Source organism: Salmo trutta, chromosome 5 (genome assembly GCF_901001165.1).
Source record: "Salmo trutta chromosome 5, fSalTru1.1, whole genome shotgun sequence".
Lineage (NCBI taxonomy): Eukaryota > Metazoa > Chordata > Actinopteri > Salmoniformes > Salmonidae > Salmo > Salmo trutta.
The window spans coordinates 53,472,853-53,496,691 of record NC_042961.1 but is presented as its reverse complement, the minus strand read 5'-3'; the positions used below and the strand labels follow the sequence as shown (position 1 = coordinate 53,496,691).

Sequence of the window (23,839 nt, the reverse complement as noted above, 5' to 3'; positions counted from 1 at the left end):
CACTATGCGTAATTGTCATTTGCAATGAGCTTGTTCAGTGGTGTAGTGGAAGGTATAAGCAGGTATATGCCATACATCCAATTATCTTTAAGTGGGCATTGTGTGTACTCACATCTTAATCCTCACTGATACGAATCAAAGTAGTGGAGTGGAGATATACCCCGTATCAATTAATACGGCTGATGGAACAGATCGGAATGTTTAACTTAAAATGTCGAAAAACTATTATTTATTCATATTTTAGGCGCATCAATGTACCAGCAATGTACACTCGGTAGTAGGCCTATGCGTTCATGTCCCAAAATGCAATTTGCTGTAAAACTGTTCTAAAATGAGCACCGCACACGCAATCGGTTTCATGAACAGAGATAGATAAAATCCGTTAGAAAGAAGCGGGAAATAAAGATGCAACAAATATCATCGGTTGCAAATACGATTAGGATAATGCCTTTGGCTGCTAGACAATGAAAGCATGTTGAAAGAAAACTAATAGAAGAGGATATGAGTAAGATCAAATAATTGGCTCCACGTCTCTATGGTGGGATTTTGGAGCAAGGTAAAACATGACTCATAATATGAAGTAAAACGTCCAGGTTCCAAACAATTACAGAACAGGACAAATATAACGACGCTAATGCTAGGCCTAACCGTCTTACGGTAGATGGAAAGGCTTTCCTAAAAACCTTCTCTATTAAATGTTAACTAGCTACAAAGTAGCCTATGCCTACCTGTCAGAATGATATCGTGATTATTTGCGTCAACACAGTGGCAATTCCTTTCGCAAACACAATCTCATGAGCCACAGAAACACCACTAATCAAACTAGCGCTAGCTAGGTGCCCTTACACTACAATTAAAGACTAACACACCCCCAAAAATGTCTTCATTTTTTTCAAGACTTCAAAAGTGGTCTCCTGATGTGGTTTAAGAATTGTTATGGACTCTTAGAACATACCATTTAGTTATTTTTCTGTAAAAAAAATAAAAGTGACTTTGAGAACGAAAACCTGTGAATTTCTGACTCAATCTATCTGTTTCAATAGTAGGTTTACTATTAGCCTACTGCACAGTACAGCTTGGGTTGGCCTGACTGAAAGACCAATATAGGATTGATCATGTTAGGTCATTCAGAGTGGAGGAAAAATGAGAGTATACCCATTTCTCCAGCATACACAACACCTCTCAGCTTGTTATAATGTCGACATCAGTTTCAAGCTTTAATGTCACGCGCATAAGTACAGTGAAAGGCCGTTCTTGCAAGATCTAAACCTAACCTTGCAGTAATCAATATCAATGTAACACTAAAAATAACATAAGGTAGAACAAAACTACACAAAATATATAAAAATAAGAAGAACAGGAGAAAGTAAGAAGCTGTATACAGGGTCAGTTCCAACACCATATTTACAATGTGCAGAGATACTGGAGGGATAGAGGTAGATATGTATAGGGGTAAGGTGACTATATACAGGGTCAGTTCCAACACCATATTAACAATGTGCAGAGATACTGCAGTGATGGAGGGAGATATGTATAGGGGTAAGGTGACTATATACAGGGTCAGTTCCAGTACCATATTTACAATGTGCAGAGATACTGCAGTGATGGAGGGAGATATGTATAGTGGTAAGGTGACTAGACATCAGGATATATGATAAACAGAGTAGCAGCAGCGTATATGATGATTGTATGTGAGCATTTGTGTAGAGTCAGTATAAATGTGTGTGCGTGTTATGTGTGTCGGGGTGTGTGAGTGTGCATAGAGACAGTGCAGAAAATCTAATAAAATACAAGGGTCAACTCAGATAGTCCATGTAGCCATTATGTTAGCTATTTCGCAGTCTTATGGCTTGGGGATAGAAGCTGTTCAGGAGCCTGTTGGCTTCAGACTTGATGCACTGGTACCACCTGCCATGCAGAAGCAGTTTGCCAATAAGTGGTAAGGAAACAGTGTTAGACTAGATCGAGTTAGTGGTGCTGGACGTGGGCAGGAGCTCACCGGAGCGGAGTACCAGCACGGCAAATGTTCTATTGCTTCAGCGCCTTTTCCTCTTATAGAATATAAGCTCAAAAGTATTGTGGAGCTCCTGCCCCTAAACGTAAACAGTACCGCCACCTATTTCAGTACAAGTCAAGCACTGGATCTAGTCAAAGATACACTATAAATACAGAAGTATGTGGACAGCCCTTCAAATTAGTGGATTCCGTTATTTCAGCCATACTCGTTGCTGGCAGGTGTATAAAATCGAGCGCACAGCCATCTCCATAGACAAACATTGGCAGTAGAATGGCCTTACTGAAGAGCTCAGTGACTTTCAACATGGCACCGTCATAGGATGCCACCTTTCCAACAAGTCAGTTCGTCACATTTCTGCCCTGCTAGAGCTGCCCCAGTCAACTCTAAGTGCTGTTATTGTGAAGTGGAAATGTCTAGGAGCAACAATGGCTCAGCTGCGAAGTGGTAGGCTACACAAGCTCACAGAACGGGACCGCTGAGTGCTGAAGCGCGTAGTGTGTAAAAATCGCCTGTCCTCAGTTGCAACACTCACTACCAAGTTCCAAACTGCCTCTGAAGCAACATTAGCTCAAGAACTGTTCGTTGGGAGCTTCATGAAATGGGTTTCCATGGCCGAGCAGCTGCACACAAGCGTTGGCTGGGGTGGTGTAAAGCTCGCTGCAAGTGGAAACATGTTCTCTGTGATGAATCACAGTTAACCATCTGGCAGTCCAACACAAATCTGGGTTTGGTGGATGCCAGGAGAACGCTACCTGCCCAAATGCATAGTGCCAACTGTAAAGTTTGGTGGAGGAGGAATAATGGTCTGGGGCTGTTTTTCATGGTTCAGGCTAGTCCTCTTAGTTCCAGTGAAGGGAAATCTTAACGCTACAGCATACAATGAAATTCTAGACGATTCTGTGCTTCCAACTTTGTGGCAACAGTTTAGGGAAGGCCCTTTCCAGTTTCAGCATGACAATGCCCCCGTGCACAAAGTAAAGTCCATACAGAAATGGTTTGTTGAGATTGGTGTGAAAGAACTTGACTGGCGTGCACAGAGCCCTGACCTCAACCCCATCAAACAAGTTTGGCATGAATTAGAACCCCGACTGCGAGCCAGGCCTAATCACCCAACATCAGTGCCCGACCTCAATAACGCTTGTGGCTGAATGGAAGCAAGTCCCTGCAGCAATGTGCCAACATCTAGAGGAAAGCCTTCCCAGAAGAGTGGAGGCTGTTATAGCAGCAAAGGGGGGACCAACTCCCTTTTAATGCTCATGATTTTGAATGAGATGTTTGACGAGTGGGTGTCCACATACTTTTGGTCATGTTAGTGTATGTGAGTGAAAGACAAGGACATGTTTATTAAACGGGTCAATGAGAGTCACTGATGATGGTATAATAATAATAAGCCTATATAGTTGCAGTTAGGATGACATTCATTCATGTGTGGCTCTACAGATACCTGCATCTTCTCTGGCCCCGTGGCTAAGGACTAACACACTCCCACTGCGTTCCATCGGGGTGTTGTCTAACAGATTATTCATGGTACGGTTCTCCATTATCAATCATTTTTTATTTTTTATTTAACCAGACACGTCAGTTAAGAATAAATTCTTATTTATAATACGGGCTACCCCGCCCAATGGGACTCCTAACCACGGCCAATTGTGATACTGCCTGGAATCGAACCAGGGACTGTAGTGACGCCTCTAGCACTGAGACGCAGTGCCTGAGACCGCCGCGCCACTCGGGAGCCCAGAATGCTGCCAAACGATGACGTCGTGATATCTTCACAACAACAGCCAATGTCTCCAGTGCACTCTGCTTTTCAGAAAGGTGTTAAATGTATCACACACAAAGACACATTTGGTTTTTCTAATCCGGTTTCAACATGACTACTTTCAAACCATATTTCTAAAAACATATTTAGAGTGTATATCACACAGTGCATTCGGGAAGTTTTCAGACCCCTTCATTTTCCACATTTTGTTATGTTACAGCCTTATTAAAAAAAAAATATTCTCATCAATCTTCACACAATAGCCCATAATGACAAAGCAGAAAATGTTTTTTAGAAATGTTCACAAAACTGAAATATCACATTTACATAAGTATTCAAACCCTTTACTCAATACTTTGTTGAAGCACCTATGGCAGTGATTACAGCCTTGAGTCTTCTTGGGTATGATGCTACAAGCTTGGCACGCCTGTATTTGGGGAGTTTCTCCCATTCTTCTCTGCAGATCCTCTCAAGCTCTGTCAGGTTGGATGGGGAGCGTCGCTGCACAGCTATTTTCAGGTCTCTCCAGAGATGTTCGATCGGCTTCAAGCCCAGGCACTGGCTGGGCCACTCAGGGACATTCAGAGACTTGTCCCAAAGCAACTCCTACATTGTCCTGTTGGAAGGTGAACCTTCACCCCAGTCTGAGGTCCTAAGCGCTCTGGAGCAGGTTTTCATCAAGGATCTCTCTGTACTTTGCTCCGTTCATCTTTCCCTCGATCCTGACTAGTCTCCCAGTCCCTGCCGCTGAAAAACATCCCTACAGCATGATGCTGCTACCACCACCATGCTTCACCGTATGGATGGTATTGGCCAAGTGATAAGCGGTGCCTGGTTTCCTCCAGACGTGATGCTTGGCATTCAGGCCAAAGACTTCAATCTTGGTTACATCAGACCAGAGAATCTTGTTTGTCTGAGAGTTCTTTAGGTGCCTTTTGGCAAACTCCATGCGGGCGGTCATGTGCCTTTTACTGAGGAGTAGCTTCCATCTGGCCACTCTACCATAAAGGCCTGATTGGTGGATTGCTGCAGAGATGGTTGTCTTTCTGGATGATTCTCCACAGAAGAACTCTGGAGCTCTGTCAGAGTGACCATCATGTTCTTGGTCACCTCCCTGACCAAGGCCCTTCTCCCCAGATTGCTCAGTTTAGCCAGGCAGCCAGCTCTAGGAAGTCTTCTTCCATTTAAGAGTGATGGAGTCCACTGTGTTCTTGCGGACCTTCAATGCTGCAGAATTGTTTTGGTACCCTTCCCCAGATCTGTGCCTTGACACACTTCTGTCTCGGAGCTCTACGGACAATTCCTTCGACCTCATGGCTTGGTTTTTGCTCTGACATGCACTGTCAACTGTGGGACCTTATATAGACAGGTGTGTGTCTTTCCAAATAATGTCCAATCTATTGAATTTACCACAAGGGGACTCCAAGTTGTAGAAACATCTCAAACATCTTGAAACAGGATGCATCTGAGCTCAATTTTGAGTCTCATAGCAAAGGGTCTGAATACTTATCTAAATAAGGTATTTCAGTTTTATTTTAATAAATTTGTCAACATTTCTAAAAATCTGTTTTCACTTTGTCATATGTATAGATCGATGAAGGAAAAAATGAATTGAATCCATTTTAGAATAAGGCTGTAACGTAACAAAATGTAGAAAAAGGTGTTCTGAATAGTTTCCGAATGCACTGTACATGCTGGTCATTGAGCAGATGCCTGTATTTCAAGTAGACTAGCCGGTGTGGTCCTGTATGGTTCACTTGGTGGAGCATGGGCTGTAGGATCGTTTCCCGTGACCACACATACATCAAATGTGTGCACACGACTAAATCACTTTGGAATATAGCATCTGCTAAATGGCATATATTACGTAATACATAGTGATTCTTTATAAAGTTGCTTCGGGGTTGTAGTAGGCTACCATATGCTAGGATGACAAATCCTGGAATAGTATTGCAGAAAGCCTGCCAGGCATTATGGTGCAGTGGAGCCTCATTGTGTGTACTAGTGACCGAGTCAGCATGTGGTTACTGCTATCAGTTATTTAGGGCACAGTGTTTCCTAGACGTCAGGTGACTGTCACACTGGGTCCTCCCGTCAGCCCCTGGTGGATTAACCCAGAACTACACCTTGTTATCATGTCAGCATAGCTGAGCCTTGACTTGGTCAGGGGGTATACGAGGTTAGCTCATGGTTCGTCATGCTAGGTATGACTTCATACAGCGGTGTATCAGCACAGTGTTAAAGCTTTAGATCATTTAAGTCATTACTATAGCAATGTTCAGTAGGGCCCAGTCCTTCCTCCCTCACCATATGACTTGTTATTGGTGGGGGACGGGAGATTTCAGGTCACATGGCCTAGGGAAAAACAATTAGCCCTCAAATGTATTAACCATTTGGATTCATAGATTGGATTGACATGGAGTCTTTTATTTACAAAAAGAGAAAAGCACAGCTACATGGAAAGAAGTAGTCACACAGGACAGAATAGATGGGTTATATAAATTCTGCTTACAGCGGAGACCTGACAACGGTTCTCCAGAACACCAGGGTTGGGCTCAATTCCATTTCAATTCCAGAAGTACACAAAAATTCCAATTCTCTTCAATTAGGAAAATTGGAATTTGGTTTATTTTCCAAATTGACTGGATTTTTAATGGAATTGACCCCAGCCCTGCCAGACAAGTATTATCATTGTCATTGAGAGGAAAAGACTACAACTGTAATAACGGATGGTTTTGTGGTAGTAAAACGGCCTGGTTCTGGGTTGGTTCGGCTTGTTCGGCCTGTCCTCTCTTCCCATTTCCTCCTGGTGTGATATTGGTGGTCTAAAACTTGAACTCTTTGTATTTCTTGGCACCTCCTCGTGTGTCTTGAGGCTGGGCCTTCCTCTTCTTTTGCTGTGGGGTGGAGAGAGAGAGAGAGAAATGGAGAAGAAAATACTTAATATTGTCATACAAAGCGAACACTGTACAATCAAACCTTCTCCTCGTAGTGAAAGTGGCATATGACTCCAACCCCGTCAGTCACAAAATGTTGCAGGGCTGAGAAAAGGAAGGAGGGAGGCATGTGCACGCTGCTTTCACTCTGAAAACACTGCTATCCCCGGATGGCCATATTCAGAAGCAGAGAGACAACATTTCAACAACAAAAAAATACTTTGCAATAATAGCTATTATGAAAGTGGATAAAAAAATAAATAGAACAATTCCTAGAAGTTTCAGATTAAGTTTGAATAGGATTAAATCACTCAACTACAATGACTAAAAACAGATCCTAATCTTCACATCTAGTGTTCATTTATTCTGCTACATATGGGACTGGAGAAAGAGCCTTTCCAACGCAGTTCATACCAACATTCTCCTACCCTCATCTTGGCCCCTAGGGGCATAATACATTTCATGCTAATACTAAACAAAAGCAATAATTAACCAGGGGGTGCATCTCAATTGTATTCCCTTGACTCCTCGCGTCCTCTTTCTTCGCATCCTTCTCAAAACGCATTGGAGAAGAAGGTTCGAGGGGAGGAACCACTGACTTTCTCCCACAATGTGTTTTGAGACGAGCAGAAAGGACATGAAGATACAAGAACACATCACTCAGATTCACCCCGGGGCTTTCTAGCTCCTCATTACTGTGCGTATACTGACAAGTCTAGTACAAGTCACAGCTAGAAGAGCTTTCTCTGGCTGTCATATCTTTCTTAGTCTGAGCATGAGTGTCCTGGAGGAGTAGAAATGTGATCAGGAAAGGAGGATGTGGTAAACAATTACAAGATCTAACAATCATAATCGGGACCCTTTCTTTCTAAAATTATATGCCGAAATTGTTGCAACCCCTATTACTAGCCTGTTCAACCTCTCTTTCGTGTCGTCTGAGATTCCCAAAGATTGGAAAGCTGCCGCAGTCATCCCCCTCTTCAAAGGGGGGGGTACTCTTGACCCAAACTGCTACAGACCTATATCTATCCTACTGTGTCTTTCTAAGGTCTTCGAAAGCCAAGTTAAACAGATCACCGATCATTTCGAATCCCATGGTACCTTCTCCGCTATGCAATCTGGTCATGGGTGCACCTCAGCCACGCTCAAGGTCCTAAACGATATCTTAACCACCATCGATAAGAAACAGTACTGTGCAGCCGTATTCATCGACCTGGCCAAGGCTTTCGACTCTGTCAATCACCACATTCTTATCGGCAGACTCAACAGCCTTGGTTTCTCAAATGATTGCCTCGCCTGGTTCACCAACTACTTCTCCGACAGAGTTCAGTGTGTCAAATCGGATGGCCTGTTGTCCGGGCCTCTGGTAGTCTCTATGGGGTGCCATAGGGTTCAATTCTCGGGCCGACTCTCTTCTGTGTATACATCAATGATGTCGCTCTTGCTGCTGGTGAGTCTCTGATCCACCTCTACGCAGACGACACCATTCTGTATACTTCTGGCCCATCCTTGGACACTGTGTTAACTAACCTCCAGACAAGCTTCAATGCCATACAACACTCCTTCCGTGGCCTCCAACTGCTCTTAAATGCAAGTAAAACTAAACGCATGCTCTTCAACGGATCACTGGCCGCACCTGCCCGCCCGTCCAGCATCACTACTCTAGACGAATATGTGTACAACTACAAATACCTAGGTGTCTGGTTAGACTGTAAACTCTCCTTCCAGACTCACAAAACATCTCCAATCCAAAGTTAAATCTAGAATTGGCTTCCTATTTCGCAACAAAGCATCTTTCACTCATGCTGCCAAACATACCCTCGTAAAACTGACCATCCTACCGATCCACGACTTTGGCGATGTCATTTACAAAATAGCCTCCAACACCCTACTCAACAAACTGGATGCAGTCTATCACAGCGCCATCCGTTTTGTCACCAAAGCCCCATATACTACCCACCACTGCGACCTATACGCTCTCATTGGCTGGCCCTCACTTCATACTCGTCGCCAAACCCACTGGCTACAGGTCATCTACAAGACCCTGCTAGGTAAAGTCCCGCCTTATCTCTGCTCGCTGGTCACCATAGCTGCACCCACCCGCAGCATGCGCTCCAGCATGTATATCTCACTGGTCACCCCCAAAGCCAACTCCTCCTTTGGCTGCCTCTCCTTCCAGTTCTCTGCTGCCAATGACTGGAACGAACTACAAAAATCTCTGAAACTGGAAACACTTATCTCCCTCACTAGCTTTAAGCACCAGCTGTCAGAGCAGCTCACAGATCACTGCACCTGTACATCGCCCATCTATAATTTAGCCCAAACAACTACCTCTTCCCCTACTGTATTTATTTATTTTGCTCCTTTGCACCCCAGTATTTCTACATTGCACACTCATCTACTGTCAAATCTACCATTCCAGTGTTTTACTTGCTATATTGTATTTACTTCGCCACCATGGCCTATTTATTGCCTTTACCTCCCTTATCTCACCTCATTTGCTCACATTGTATATAGACTTATTTTTCTACTGTATGTTTGTTTTACTCCATGTGTAACTCTGTGTTGTTATATGTGTCGAACTGCTTTGCTTTATCTTGGCCAGGTCGCAATTGTAAATGAGAACTTGTTTTCCTAACAGGTTAAATAAAGGTGAAATAAAAAAATAAGGAGCCGGGTTGTATTCATTAGTGAACATTGTAGAAAAAACGTTTTGCATCGCAGCAAAACTGTTTTGCACCATAGCTATATGTTTTGTACTGTAACAAATGGCCGGTACAGTTACAGTGTCTCAGGGTCACCTTCTGTTTGGCGGCGTGCTCGGCCACCATGTCGCTGAAGTCCTCCTTCTCCACCTGGGCCTCCTGGTTCCTGACGTGCTCCTCGTACTTCTGGGTCATGGCCATGGGGTCCAGCTCCAGCTCCTCTGGGGCCAGAGCCACTTCTACCCCCTGGAACTCCTGGCCTCCGCCCGCCTTACGACCCGCCATGGCCTGAGGAGGAGGAGAGTCAGACGGGAGACAAAGAAGCTCATCTGAAACGGTTCCCTATTCCCTGTAGTGTACTGCTTATGGCCTAAAGTGGGGATCGAGGGAGGTAGTGTGTATGTGGGTCATGTAGGTGTAGAGAAGTGTACATCCATGAAGGCGTGTTTAAAGAGATGGCAATGAATCTTCTACTTCCCCAGAGTCAGATCAACTCATGGATACCATTTGTATGTCTCCGCGTGCGGTTTAGAAGGAAGTTAGACGTAGTTTTGCGAGCCGATGGTAACTAGCGTTTGTGCAATGTCTGGAAGTCTACCGGTCCAGCTAGCGCACAGCTAGAGGCTGTGTTTGAGTACCAGTGCAAACACGTATGTATGTGATTGTTTGTGAAATATGCTCTGCGTATGTATGACTAAGGAACTAACTATGTGTTGTGTTTTGGGTACGAGTGTTAACATGCCTACACCCCAGTGGTTGGTATGTGGTAGGTTTAGTAGTGATCTCTGATAGGGCGACTTTATCCAGACACAGTGTTTTTGCTATTGTCATTACCCCCGATACGTCGTAGATGTGTGTGGATGCCATCATGGCTGCTCCTCCAGAGCCTGTTCTCCTCTCTGGGAGCACCGTGAACAGCTGAGGAGTCTCATTCCTACACACACAGAGACGCATGTTACAAACACACACAATAGAGTAGAACGACACACACTCACAAATGAAATACTGGTGAATAGCCACACAACCTATTCCTGGCCACACTAACTCACCCGTCCATAGCCTCCTCGATCTTCTTCTTCCTCAGCTCAATGAGCTCTGGAGTCTCCATACCAGCAGGTACCGACGAGAAGCCTCCGGGAGTGATCAGACCACTGGAACACACACACACACACACACACACACACACACACACACACGCTCAGAGTTAATAAACCACTGATCACTGTTTTCAAGACAACACATACAACCCACTACAAATGGCAACCGGTAATTTGTTCCACGTGGCCAACGGCTTATTGATCCAACAGAAGAGAAAGACTGGTTCATTTCAAGTCCATGTCAACATGATGTGTTTAAAACAGCCAGTTAACGACACGTCTACCTGTCTGCCGGTGTGAAGAAGCCCGTTTCGTCTGGCTTCTCCTCATCACTCTCGTCCTCCTCCTCTTCCTCGGAAGACTCCTCGTCTGAAGGCTCCAGCTCTCCCCACGGCGTACGATCCACCTCCTCCTCCTCCGCCTTAGCCTACACACAGACATGTAGACAATAGGACAAGAGTTAACAGGCCATTGGCTCAAAGCAGACGGCTGTTGTGTCAGATATAGGAACGTGTGGCAGTGAGGGGAGGGGGGGAAAGGTGTACGGTGGTGTTGTATGGTAAATGAAGGGTGTATGGTCTATTTGAGGGGAATCGGGCAGGGGTGTGAGGAAGATCTCACCTGGAAGTCGACGGCGTTGGTCCCGAACACGTCACCGTACAGAGGCTTTCCTGTCTCATCTACAGGAGGCTTCCCCCAACCACCAGCATGGTAACCAAACGAACAGCTCTGAGAGAGACAACAGGAGGGGGGGGGGGGGGCGGAGTGAATAAAAGTCTCAGTGTAATAAGCTTCACAATACAGTATAAACACTTATTACATTGGAAAAAGTCTACTGGGGGACACAATACAGGGGGACACAAATTGTTAAAGAGGATGGGCTTGATTCAATCCGTAGCGCTGAAGATCTGCGCTGTAGCGCGATTTCAATGTTAAAAGTCTAGCGTGTGTTCTCTGGAACATCGCCTTCGCATTTCTAGCGCAGCTCTTCAGCGCTACGGACTGAACGGAACCCTGTGTCTGCGGTAAGTCAGGCTTACCTCGGGGATGGGCGAGTTGAGCCCGGGGATCTTGAGGTTGGGGTAGGAGGGAGGGGGGCCGTATCTCTGCATGGCGATCAACCAGGGAGGGGGAACCTTGTGGGAGTTCTACACGGGAGGGGGGAGAAACAACTTTAGTGATGGGACAAGACCATGGTGCATCAGCAATATAAATGATTACAGTTCAATAAATCAAAGCAGAAATATAAAGTCATCCATCAATAACATTAAAGGTGGTAGTGGGATCGTAGGCTTCCACAGCAGAGTGAAAGTAGTAGTGGGATAATAAAAACATTAGGAAAATGATGACGCTGAAAAACTGACCGGTCCAACGGGCATGCCCAGAGCAATACGCAGCTCGTCTGACAGGTCGCCTGGTTTCTTCTCCTTCAGCCTCGTCTCAAACTCTTTCCCCTGTTGCGAGCGAGAGAAACAGAGATTGTAAGAGTCAACATTTCATTCCCAACACTAATTCACCAGAGCAGAGTACACTGACTACCATCTGTTTATTCAAGACCCAACAACAAGGAAGTATTGAGGGAAACCCAAACCAACCACCGATTACAGCCCTGATTATTCCATTCAAGGTCCAATCAATCAACAGGCTCTTGGAAGTAGGAGTAGAGTTTATGATGTAAGGTGCTGTATACAGTGGAGTCCTCCATTGAGCGGTCAGACATCCTTACCTCGTAGTAGAGGTCACCGTGGATGGAGAGTTTAGGCTTCATCTGCCACTTGAAGAAGGCGTCGTGGAGCTTCTGGTAGTCGATGTCGATCTTACCCATCTTGGGACGCACCTTCTCCCTCATCTTGGTCTTCATGGTCTTGGCATCCTCCTGTAAGAAGAATACCACGGCATTCAGTCTGACTTCTGCCAAAGTGTTTCACTGGTCTATTTTATACAGCTGTTCATGTAACACATATTTAACGGTTGTGTGTTATTTATTGATGTTTTGTAATAAACTTGAAGTAAACGGCACGTGAAACAGAAATATATACAGGCCATGTTTGTATACTTTAAAAACGATCATTTTCCTCATGCTAGCCGAAAACTAAGGCCTGGAGCATCTATCAGGGAGATGAACATGGTGTTAACAGCCAGCACCCCCTTGTGACCACTTAGGTTGCTACAACACCCACCTTTTCCAGCTGGAACCACCAGCCAGTCCCTCCTTGTGACCACTTAGGTTGCTACAACCCCCACCTTTTCCAGCTGGAACCACCAGCCAGTCCCTCCTTGTGACCACTTAGGTTGCTACAACCCCCACCTTTTCCAGCTGGAACCACCAGCCAGTCCCTCCTTGTGACCACTTAGGTTGCTACAACCCCCACCTTTTCCAGCTGGAACCACCAGCCAGTCCCTCCTTGTGCCTACTGTCTGGTGCTACTACCACTCTATTGGACAGAACCATCTACTTTCTCCTGTAAAGCTTCTCTGGTAGCCCTCTATTGGACAGAACCACCTACCTTCTCCTGTAAAGCTTCTCTCATCTCCTGGATGCCTGTCCTCTTGATGAACTCTGGCAGCTCGAAAGGGGGCTTCTCGATACCCCTCTTGCCCTGGAGGTACTTCCTCTTGAAGCACCAGTGTCGGGGGACGGGCACCGTGTTCCTGGTGGCCTTCAGGTGCACCAGCAGCTTGGGTTCCTGCGCCGTCACGTCGTGCATCTCCACCACGTCAGGACGCGCCACCAACTGGAGGAGGACGGGGTCAAAATCAACATCGGACACAGATCTCTATCAATCTCCTTTTCCCTTTTAAAACATCTCCGGTGACCACCCACACCAACTGAATCAGCACATATAGACTCAAGCATTTATGAGTAAAGTGTTAGGTACAGAACAACTTAATCAATATACAGGACCTATAATGTCTAACTCTTAAGAAGCAGGTGAATGTATTACCTGTTTGAGTTCAGCCACAGTTAGTCTGTTCATTCTCCTCAGCTTCTTCTTAGACATCTTGGGAACATCTGGTCTGATCTCCTGCACACACACACACACAAAGGAATGACCACGAGGACAACTTCCAAGGTCAACACTTCAACAGAGAGAGCACTGGAAGATGACACTATGTCTGTGTCCCAATCGTTCACCTTTCCTCCCCAAAGGGAAGTAAACAAGTGCACACTACTTATGGCATTATGGTAGAGAATTGGGACTACGCAGCATGTAAACACTCCTGTTTGAGAAGTATTTTTTTCATTCAAGCTCAGGAATGGAGAGAATTTAGAGGAGAGATGAATACTAACGTCGTCGCTGTCGTCGCTGTCTTTCTTTTCCTCCTCAAATCCCTTCTTCCTCATTAGAGCAGGAGCCGGCTCCTTCTCCGGTTCCTTCTCCTTCTCCTTCTTCACGTCATCAGTCAGCTGAGAGGGACGGACAAAAACACAGTTCATTAGAACTGTTAGCAAATGACTAACACAAACAGATTCCATCGTTAAATCAACACAACATAATGATTCACTTTCATGCGTGTTCAAAGGTTCTTGAAACCACTGCGCTCAGAACTGGTGAGTACACTGAACCTGATGTTGTGATTTTACTTTAATTTTCGGCCATTAAAACACTAAATATGAAGAATAACACTGGACACATCTCTAGGATGTTTTGACAGATTTTTCATAAAGAATCATAAAGCCAATATCTAAAATGGAGGCCCTCACCTTGAAGGCCTCAAAGATCCTCTTGAAGAAGATGAAGTTAGGATCGTAGATCTCCGGTTCCTCTGTAATATACTCGATCTCCACATCAGGCTCTTTCTCCTTCTCTCCATCCTCCTCTTTCTTCTCCTCCGCATGCTCCCTCTTCTCCTGCTCACGCCTCTTCTTGTTCTTCTTCTTACGGTTCCTGCGCTTACGATTTTTCTGAGAAGGGGAGAATGAAAAAGATAACAACAAACTAGGGCTGGGCGGTATACCGTATTTTATGATATACCGGTATTGATGCAGGGACCGGTTTGGGTTTTTACTTTACCTTCTATAACGGTATTTGAATGTTTGGTTTGTTAAATGTGATACGCCATGTGTAATGTCAATTTTTATAGTTTACTTCGCTACTTGAGTCATCTCTCTCCGCTCCCTCTCTCCCTCTCTGCTCTCTCTCTCTGTGCCACTTTCCACACAGACCTAGCCACGCCCCGTCACTCAAGGAGCGCATTTGATGTTCCTCAACCACGAGTCACTTGCATTCAGTCTGCATGGTCAATGCAGCACATGCAACAATGTTGATGACAACGATGCTGTTTTCACTTTGCTTCTTAATATAAATCCACTAGTGTTCTATATTGACACTATTTGTTTGTGTTTCTTACATCAGCAAACAGCTAGTTTGTCTTTTCTTAGCAAGTTGCCCTAAATCTTGTGAGACGCTAATTGTTAGCCGGTAATGCTAATAGCTAATAAATGTACTGAGTAAGAGCAAACGTAGCTAGCTAATACAGCCTGATAATACCAGTGATGGTGTAGACCTAAATCAGCATGTTGTTTGTGAAACAGTATCTTCTAAATCAAAGAGGAATATGCAAAGCAAGAATATTTTTGCTACATGAAGTAGCTAAGAGAAAACATGCAATGTAGCCAAAGCTTATAGGGTCCCCTAGGAAACACTTATCAACACTTTAGTTCCTACCCTGTCACAATAACTCCTCCCTGGCATTTTAATTAATTGTCATCTCAAACAACACTGTATTCAAAGTGCCCACTATTATATTCCAACTATAGAATAGTCATTCTATTCCCATGATTCCAACAGTTTTGCTCTAATTCGCAAGTCCAATCGCAATTGCAACATTTGGTTAAAAATAAGTCCTAGATTATTTGCCCATATCGTGCAGCCTTACATGGCCGTGTGGAAATGATCTCAATTGAGCAGTGGTGTAAAGTACTTAAGTAGTACTTGAAAGTATTTTTACTTAAGTAATTTATTATTTTTGACAACTTTTACTTCACTACATTCTTAAAGAAAATACTGTACTTTTTACTCCACACATTTTCCATGACACCCAAAAGTACTCGTTACATTTTGAATGCTTAGCAGGACAGGAAAATTGTCTAATTCACGCACTTGTCAAGAGAACATCCCTGGTCATCTACTGCCTCTGATCTGGAGGTCTCACTAAACACAAATGCTTTGTTTGTAAATTATGTCTGAGTGTTGGAGTGCGCCCCTGGCTATCTACAAATAATAAAAACAAGAAAATGGTACCATCTGGTTTTCTTAATATAAGGAATTTGAAATGGTTTATAGTTTTACTTTTGATACTTAAGTATATTTAAAACCAAATACTTTTACTCAAGTAGTATTTTACTGGGTGACTCACTTTTTCTTGAGTCATTTTCTATTAACGTATCTTTACTTTTACTCAATTATGACAATATGGTACTTTTTCCACCAACGCAACTGAGTGCAGGAAATGCAGAAATTATAAGTGCTGAAATTTGTTTTGGTTGAAGTTGAATTGAACAGTGTAAAACAATCAGAGTGGAGAAAGACTAATTGAAATCACTTAGAATGTATGTGTTGCCACCCTGGGGTCACTCACTACTCATAAAACATCCTGGGATCACTCACTACTCATAAAGCATCCTGGGATCACTCACTACTCATAAAGCAAATGTACAACTTTCATTATTCAAAAACTAAAAATACTGTCAAATATCGTCAATTTTTTTAATACCGTGATACAATATTTTGCCTATATTGCCCCGCCCTAACTGAAGCCGTTTCCTACTCCTCATGCCTCTAAGAGCTTACGTCGATTGAAACAGAAGCTTCCCTATCAAGCAGGTTATCAATACGAGTCATGCCAACTTGACCCCTCACCCTCTGAGCTTCAGGAGTAACAGGGTGAATCTCAACGGTCTTTCCTTGACTCTTCATGGCCTCTCCCTTCATGGCCGTTCATCCTTCTCAAAACACATTGGAGGAAAATATCCAAGGTCCCTCCCCTTGGACATTATCCTCCGATACCTTTTGAGGAGGCGAGAGGACACGAGGAATCAAGGAAACACAATTGAGTTTCAACCAAAGACAGCAGGATGGGATGAGGGAATTAATACAACACTCACGTCTTTCTTAGAGAGAGAACCGTCGTCTTCTTCAGTCTCAGACAGGACGGCAGCGGAGGAGTTGTTCATCTCCATCTCTGGGCTCTCCTCCTCCTCCTCTTCTGGAAGATAGAAAACACAGAGATTATTCACTGGCCAGGTCAAGGTCCAACAGGGCTCTTAACCCAGGACAATATTACTAAGACTGCAGTAGTTCCATTGGGATGATATCATGCACTCTTGGTGCATCTGGGCTTTTATTCACAAAGCGTCTCAAAGTAGGAGTTCTGATTTATTAATTATGATCTTCAAAAGCTAAACTGATCCTAGATCAGTACTCCTACTCCAAATACGGGCCATGATTCATTCCTCCAGTGTGTAGTTCCAGATTCTGACCTGTGGGGGCGGCGCCGAGCTGCTCCTGTCTGATCTCCTTCAGTTGGAGAATCTTCTCCAGAGCCTGGGGGATCTTAGGACCGACGCCCACATCCTCTCCCTGCCATACCTGACACACACAACACCAAGAATACAGAGATTAGACAGATGCAATTATATTCTGCCATGGCTTATCCTGTGCTATTATGCCCTCTGAGTGACTCAAAGACTATAACAAAATCAATGGGGGCCCCATGCCATGACATTTTTGGAAATGTAGATTCTCCCTAACGGTCAAATTGTTATTTTGGTGATTGTTCGTTTTCAAAGACGATCGTGTTTAAAAATATATAGCTCCATTATCTTTTCGACATGCATTATATCTGGTTTTAGTTGTTTAAATGTACACTGAAAAATTAACCACGATGAAAATGATTTTCTAACAACAAAAATGATATTTTATTATATCTTTTGGAGTGCGGCAACGATTAAGCAGCGGTGGGGGAAACACTGTGGTTCGTACCTCTCTGGCGTCCTCTCCAGGTGGAGGGGGAACTCTCTGTCTCTGGCTATGCATCATGGACATTCCAGGAGGAGGTGGGTTCATTCCACCAGGATTCATTCCAGGAGGGGGGGGGTTCATTCCACCAGGATTCATTCCAGGAGGGGGTGGGTTCATTCCACCAGGGTTCACACCTACAACAACACCCAGATCTCAACTGACACCAACAACACCAACGTACCAGGTGTGTGTCACCGTCAACACAACAGCTTTACAGACTTAACAGCCTTCACACTGTTCTTAAAAATAGAAAGGAATGCCATTGGATATGTTTAGATTGGGAGAGTGACTGTGTTAAGCCAATATGGGTGACTATGTGTGAGTATATGTTGTCTACAAAGTGTGCGCTGTAGACAAATCAATTCCCCCTTGAGGGACAAAGTTGTATGGGAAGTTAGGATTGACATTTTAGTGTTGATGGCAGGTCAAGGACTGACCTCTCATCATGGGGGGCATCATGCCAGGTGGTCGTGACCCCGGGTCAGACATCCTGGGCCCTGGTCCTCCATGCTGCCTCTTAGCCAGCTCCTGCTGCCTCTCATGTTCCAGCATCACCGCCGCCTGACGGAGGAGAGAGGAGACATGGAGGGAGGAGAGAGAGGAGACATGGAGGGAGGAGAGAGAGGAGACATGGAGAGAGGAGAGAGAGGAGACATGGAGAGAGGAGAGAGAGGAGGGAGGAGACATGGAGGGAGGCGTGAGAGGAGACATGGAGGGAGGAGAGAGAGGAGACATGGAGGGAGGAGAGAGAGGAGACATGGAGGGAGGAGAGAGAGGAGACATGGAGGGAGGAGAGAGAGGAGCCATGGAGGGAGGAGAGAGAGGAGCCATGGAGGGAGGAGAGAGAGGAGACATGGAGGGAGGAGAGAGAGGAGACATGGAGAGAGGAGAGAGAGGAGACATGGAGAGAGGAGAGAGAGGAGGGAGGAGACATGGAGGGAGGCGTGAGAGGAGACATGGAGGGAGGAGAGAGAGGAGACATGGAGGGAGGAGAGAGAGGAAACATGGAGGGAGGAGAGAGAGGAGACATGGAGGGAGGAGAGAGAGGAGACATGGAGGGAGGAGAGAGAGGAGACATGGAGGGAGGAGAGAGAGGAGACATGGAGGGAGGAGAGAGAGGAGACATGGAGAGAGGAGAGAGAGGAGGGAGGAGACATGGAGGGAGGCGTGAGAGGAGACATGGAGGGAGGAGAGCGAGGAGACATGGAGAGAGGAGTGAGAGGAGGGAGGAGATATGGAGGGAGGCGTGAGAGGAGACATGGAGGGAGGAGTGAGAGGAGACATGGAGAGAGGAGTGAGAGAGAGGAGACATGGAGAGAGGAGTGAGAGAGAGGAGACATGGAGAGAGAGGAGAGAGAGGAGACATGGAGAGAGAGGAGAGAGAGGAGACATGGAGAGAGAGGAGAGAGAGGAGACATGGAGGGAGGAGAGAGAGGAGACATGGAGGGAGGAGTGAGAGAGGAGACATGGAGAGAGGAGGGAGGAGACATGGAGGGAGGAGTGAGAGAGAGGAGACATGGAGGGAGGCGTGAGAGAGAGGAGACATGGAGGGAGGCGTGAGAGGAGACATGGAGGGAGGCGTGAGAGGAGACATGGAGGGAGGCGTGAGAGGAGACATGGAGGGAGGAGTGAGAGGAGACATGGAGAGAGGAGTGAGAGAGAGGAGACATGGAGGGAGGCGTGAGAGAGAGGAGACATGGAGGGAGGCGTGAGAGGAGACATGGAGGGAGGAGTGAGAGGAGACAAGGAGAGAGGAGTGAGAGAGAGGAGACATGGAGAGAGAGGAGAGAGAGGAGACATGGAGAGAGGAGGGAGGAGACATGGAGAGAGGAGTGAGAGGAGACATGGAGAGAGGAGTGAGAGGAGACATGGAGGGAGTGAGAGGAGACATGGAGGGAGTGAGAGAGAGGAGACATGGAGAGAGAGGAGAGAGAGGAGACATGGAGGGAGGCGTGAGAGGAGACATGGAGGGAGGCGTGAGAGGAGACATGGAGAGAGGAGTGAGAGGAGACATGGAGAGAGAGGAGTGAGAGGAGACATGGAGAGAGAGGAGAGAGAGGAGACATGGAGAGAGAGGAGACATGGAGAGAGGAGGGAGGAGACATGGAGGGAGGAGTGAGAGGAGACATGGAGGGAGGAGTGAGAGGAGACATGGAGGGAGGAGTGAGAGGAGGAGACATGGAGGGAGGGGAGAGGAGTGAGGGAGGAGACATGGAGGGAGGAGAGAGTGGAGGGAGAGAGATATGTTTCAACTTCCAAGCAAGGTAAAGCGGCTGTATGATAACTTTGGGATTGGTTGTGACAACACTACTGATAAATCATTTAGATGGGAGAAAGACATGAAAATAAGTCTCCTCCAGGTCTTACCCTTTTCTGCTGCTCCAGAAGTTCCTGCTCCTTCATGTGCTCTTCCATAGCACGGGACTCCCCCTGAAATACACACATACAAAATGGCAAATCTATACCAGAACTCCTCTTCCTTCCCATTGCAATAGAAGGCAGACTACATTACAACTAGGGCCTGGAGTCTTTCCTTACTCAGGTAAAACTCAGGGCACAATGTGGTGCCATATTTGGGGGTCTGAGGCCATACACCTGTGCGTTGTGCCAGCAGCCGAGAGGTCGCTGGTTTGAATACCTGAGCCGACAAGGTGAAAAATCTGTCGATGTGCCTTAGAGCAAGGCACTTAACACTAATTTGCTCCAGGGGCGCCGTACTATGGCCGACCCTGTAAAACAACACATTTCACTGCACCTATGCGGTGTATATGACAATTCAACATCCTACTCGAGTCTAGGATCAGGTCTTATCTGTCCATACGCTCTTCAAAAATTCTAATCTAAAAGACAAGACTGATCCTAGACCAGCACTTCTACTCCGAGAGGCTTACTGAATGCAGGCCAAGATCGTACCTGCTGCTTGGCCCTCTCCTCGTGCTGCATCATCATGGCGGCCCTCTGCTGCACCATCTTCAGCTGGTCCTCCTGGGAGAGGCCGGGGGGCATGCCTGGAGGCTCCATGCCCATACGCATCCCTGGTGGAGGGGGGCCACCTGCCATCATGCTCATCGCCTGGAGCATACCCATACCAGGAGGCATGGGGGGCATGGGCATCGGGGGCATGGGGGGGATTCCTGGCATCTGGGGGAGGAGGGAGGGAGGAAAGAAAGCTGGTTGTTGGTTAAGTTGTTTTCAATTGAGGTAAGTGTTTTTTCCTGGACCATGTGAGAACCAGGAAAACATATTCCTGGTCAGATCACACAGTCAAGGTAAAACTCCTGGTCCTGTTCATGACAGATTGATGAACTACTGCAGAGTTTATAGCTAAATAATCCCAGTGATGAAATGTAAGAATGAGATTCGATTAGACCGTCTAAAAACCTTATAGGGTCGGTTGGTGCTGACCTGCGGGGTCATAGGTTTATCATCACTCCCTAGGTTGGGTTTGCTGAGCATCATTCCAGTCTGAGTGGGGGGGAAAACACAGATCAATGGATCATATTGACAGATGAAGTACACTCCACTCAACCTCACACATGCACTAGCGCACGTGAACACACACACACACACACACAACTGACCTGCATCATGTATCCCTTGAGCCTGTCCAGCATCTCCTCTCTGGGACCTAAGGAGAAAAATAATAACTGTAAACCAACAATGAACACGATAACTAACATAGGACAACAACCAAAAAATATTTAATTACAAATTAAATAAGTTTAAATTCAACTTAGTCGCTCACGCACGGATGCTGACAACAAAGGCTCGTGCGCGACTACCAAGTATCACTTTAGCTTATCAGTTATTAAACACCCGAGTGATTAGCTGTTAGCTATCAATCAAAATTGACTAGTTCGCTAGCTAACGAATGGACATTCGTAGCAAAATTCTTTTCGTAGAGGTGGTGAACAAACTTGTAATATAGTAATTGTGTAGGTAACTAGCTGATCATTTGCACTCTCCTTTAATTCCACGAAGGCCTGCTATGTAGCTAGCTAACTTGCCGCGGAACTAAATATGGTTAACCTGTTAGCAACAAGCTATAGTAGCTAGCAGGCTAGCTACACACAATGCACGCATTCGTCCCATTTAAAGCTTGCTACTTCGGCTTCTTACCCATGTTGGGTGCGCCTAGCTCGCCTAGCTTGGCTTGAAGCTCTGGGTTGGTCCATGTATTGAGGGCCGCCACAGAGCTCCCCAAGTCGGAGGGCATAGGTTCGGTCCCCGGCGGTCCGTCAGATGCCATCTCGAAATTCTACAGATCAATGGCTCTCTTCAGAAACAACAGAAACGAGAGCAACGAGAACCAGACGAATCATGAAAGGCACGATGGGAAATGTCAGTATACCGGAACAAGCAGTTGGAGAACTCTGGGTAATGTAGTCAGTGGTAAGAGGAATAACTGCGTTTCCAAATTACAACCACTAGATGATAGCAGAGCCATGGATTTGGAGAGTTTGTAACAATGCAGTTTCTGCAATATGATGCATTAATACGACACTACAACATTCTATGGCAGCCATGTTAGCTCCACGTTAACATTATATGGGGAATATTATGTGGGGAATATAATATTACATGGGGAATATAGTTACAATGCTATGTAACTGATCGTCTAGAGAGACCTCAAAATCAGGCGGTGTGAAAGGAAGGCTGAGACAATCATTAATTAAAGACTCCAGCCACCCAAGCCATAGACTGTTCTCTCTGCTTCCGCATAGCAAGCGATACCAGTGCATAAAGTCTGACACCAACAGGCTCTTGAACAGCTTCTATCCCCAAGCCATAAGACTGCTAAATAGTTAACTAAATAGCTAACAGAACGCCTACACAGACTATCTGACTTGACCTTTGTATTTCATTCTTATTTTTGCACTGTTTCTATGCACACTCACAGGGCCCTACACACACCAATACTCCAACACACACACAAACACTCACTTCATAATTTGCTCTCACACACATAATATACGCATACATTTATACTGACTCTACACACACGCACACCAACTCCCATACAGTACATTCATCATATACGCTGCTGGTACTCTGTTTATCATTTATCCTGATGCCTAGTCACCTTACCCCTATACATACGCTATATATACAAAAGTATGTGGACACCCAATCAAATTAGTGGATTCGGCTATTTCAGCCACAGCTGTTAGTGACACATGTATAAAATTGAGCACACCATGCAATCTCCATAGACAAACATTGGCAGTAGAATGGCCTTACTGAAGAGCTCAGTGACTTTCAATGTGGCACCGTCATAGGATGCCACCTTTCCAACAAGTCAGTTCGTCAAAGTTCTGCCCTGCTAGAGCTGTTCCTGTCAACTGTAAGTGCTGTTAATGTGAAGTGGAGAAATCTAGGAGCAACAATGGCTCAGCCGCGAAGTGGTAGGCCACACAAGCTCACAGAACGGGATCACCAAGTCGCCTGTCCTCGGTTGCAACACTCACTACTGAGTTCCAAACTGCTTTTGGAAGCAACGTCAGCACAAGAACTGTTCGTCGGGTTTCCATGGAATGGGTTTCTATGGCCGAGCAGCCGCACACAAGCCTAAGATCACCATTCGCAATGCCAAGCGTCGGCTGGAGTGGTGTAAAGCTCACCACCATTGGACTCTGGAGCAGTGGAAACGCGTTCTCTGGAGTGATGAATCACACTTTACCATCTGGCAGTCCAACGGATGAATCTGGGTTTGCCAGATGCCTGGAGAGCGCTTCCTGCCCAATGCATAGTACAACTGTAAAGTTTGGTGGGGGAGGAATAATGCCCTGGGGATGTTTTTGCATGGTTTTGGCTAGGCCCCTTAGTTCCAGTGAAGGGAAATATTAACACTACAGTGTACAATGACATTCTAGACGATTCTGTGCTTCCAACTTTGTGGCAACAATTTGGGGAAGGCCCTTTCCTGTTTCAGTATGACAATGCACCTGTGCACAAAGTGAGGTCCATACAGAAATGGTTTGTCAAGATCAGTGTGGAAGAACTTGACTGGCCTGCACAGAGCCCCGATTCAATCCCATCGAACACCTTTGAGATGAATTGGAACGCAGACTGCGAGCCAGGCCTAATCGCCCAACATCAGTGTCCAACCTCACTAATGCTCTTGTGGCTGAATGGAAACAAGTGCCCGCGGCTATGCTCCAATGTCTAGTGGAAAGCCTTCCCAGAAGAGTGGAGGCTGTTATAGCAGCAAAGGGGGGACCAACTTCATTTTAATGCTCATCATTTTTTTTAGGAGATGTTCGACGAGCAGGTGTCCACATACTTTTGGTAATGTAC

The 23,839-nt window shown here is 45.7% G+C and overlaps 1 protein-coding gene across 3 annotated transcripts; it reads right to left on the bottom strand.

Moving 5' to 3' along the window:
• Nucleotides 1–6,185: 6,185 nt before the first annotated feature.
• LOC115194506 (splicing factor 3B subunit 2) lies at nt 6,186–21,856 on the bottom strand. Of its 3 annotated transcripts, none has more exons than XM_029754242.1 (22): nt 21,662–21,856; nt 21,124–21,170; nt 20,924–21,007; nt 20,456–20,683; nt 19,910–19,972; nt 17,980–18,103; nt 17,504–17,676; nt 17,002–17,110; nt 16,627–16,724; nt 14,224–14,424; nt 13,810–13,926; nt 13,463–13,543; nt 13,025–13,252; nt 12,244–12,393; nt 11,882–11,971; nt 11,558–11,665; nt 11,139–11,246; nt 10,802–10,944; nt 10,470–10,571; nt 10,255–10,354; nt 9,517–9,708; nt 6,186–6,676 (listed from the first exon to the last, which is right to left on the bottom strand). In XM_029754242.1, exons 1-22 carry the CDS (start codon nt 21,789–21,791, stop codon nt 6,605–6,607), a joined length of 2,748 nt encoding a protein of 915 aa, XP_029610102.1. In that variant the 5' UTR covers nt 21,792–21,856; the 3' UTR covers nt 6,186–6,604. The 3 variants fall into 3 exon arrangements, with proteins under 3 accessions (XP_029610102.1, XP_029610101.1, XP_029610103.1); XM_029754241.1 differs by having other exon boundaries at nt 16,627–16,727; nt 21,662–21,855; XM_029754243.1 differs by having other exon boundaries at nt 16,627–16,727; nt 20,948–21,007; nt 21,662–21,855.
• Nucleotides 21,857–23,839: the final 1,983 nt, after the last annotated feature.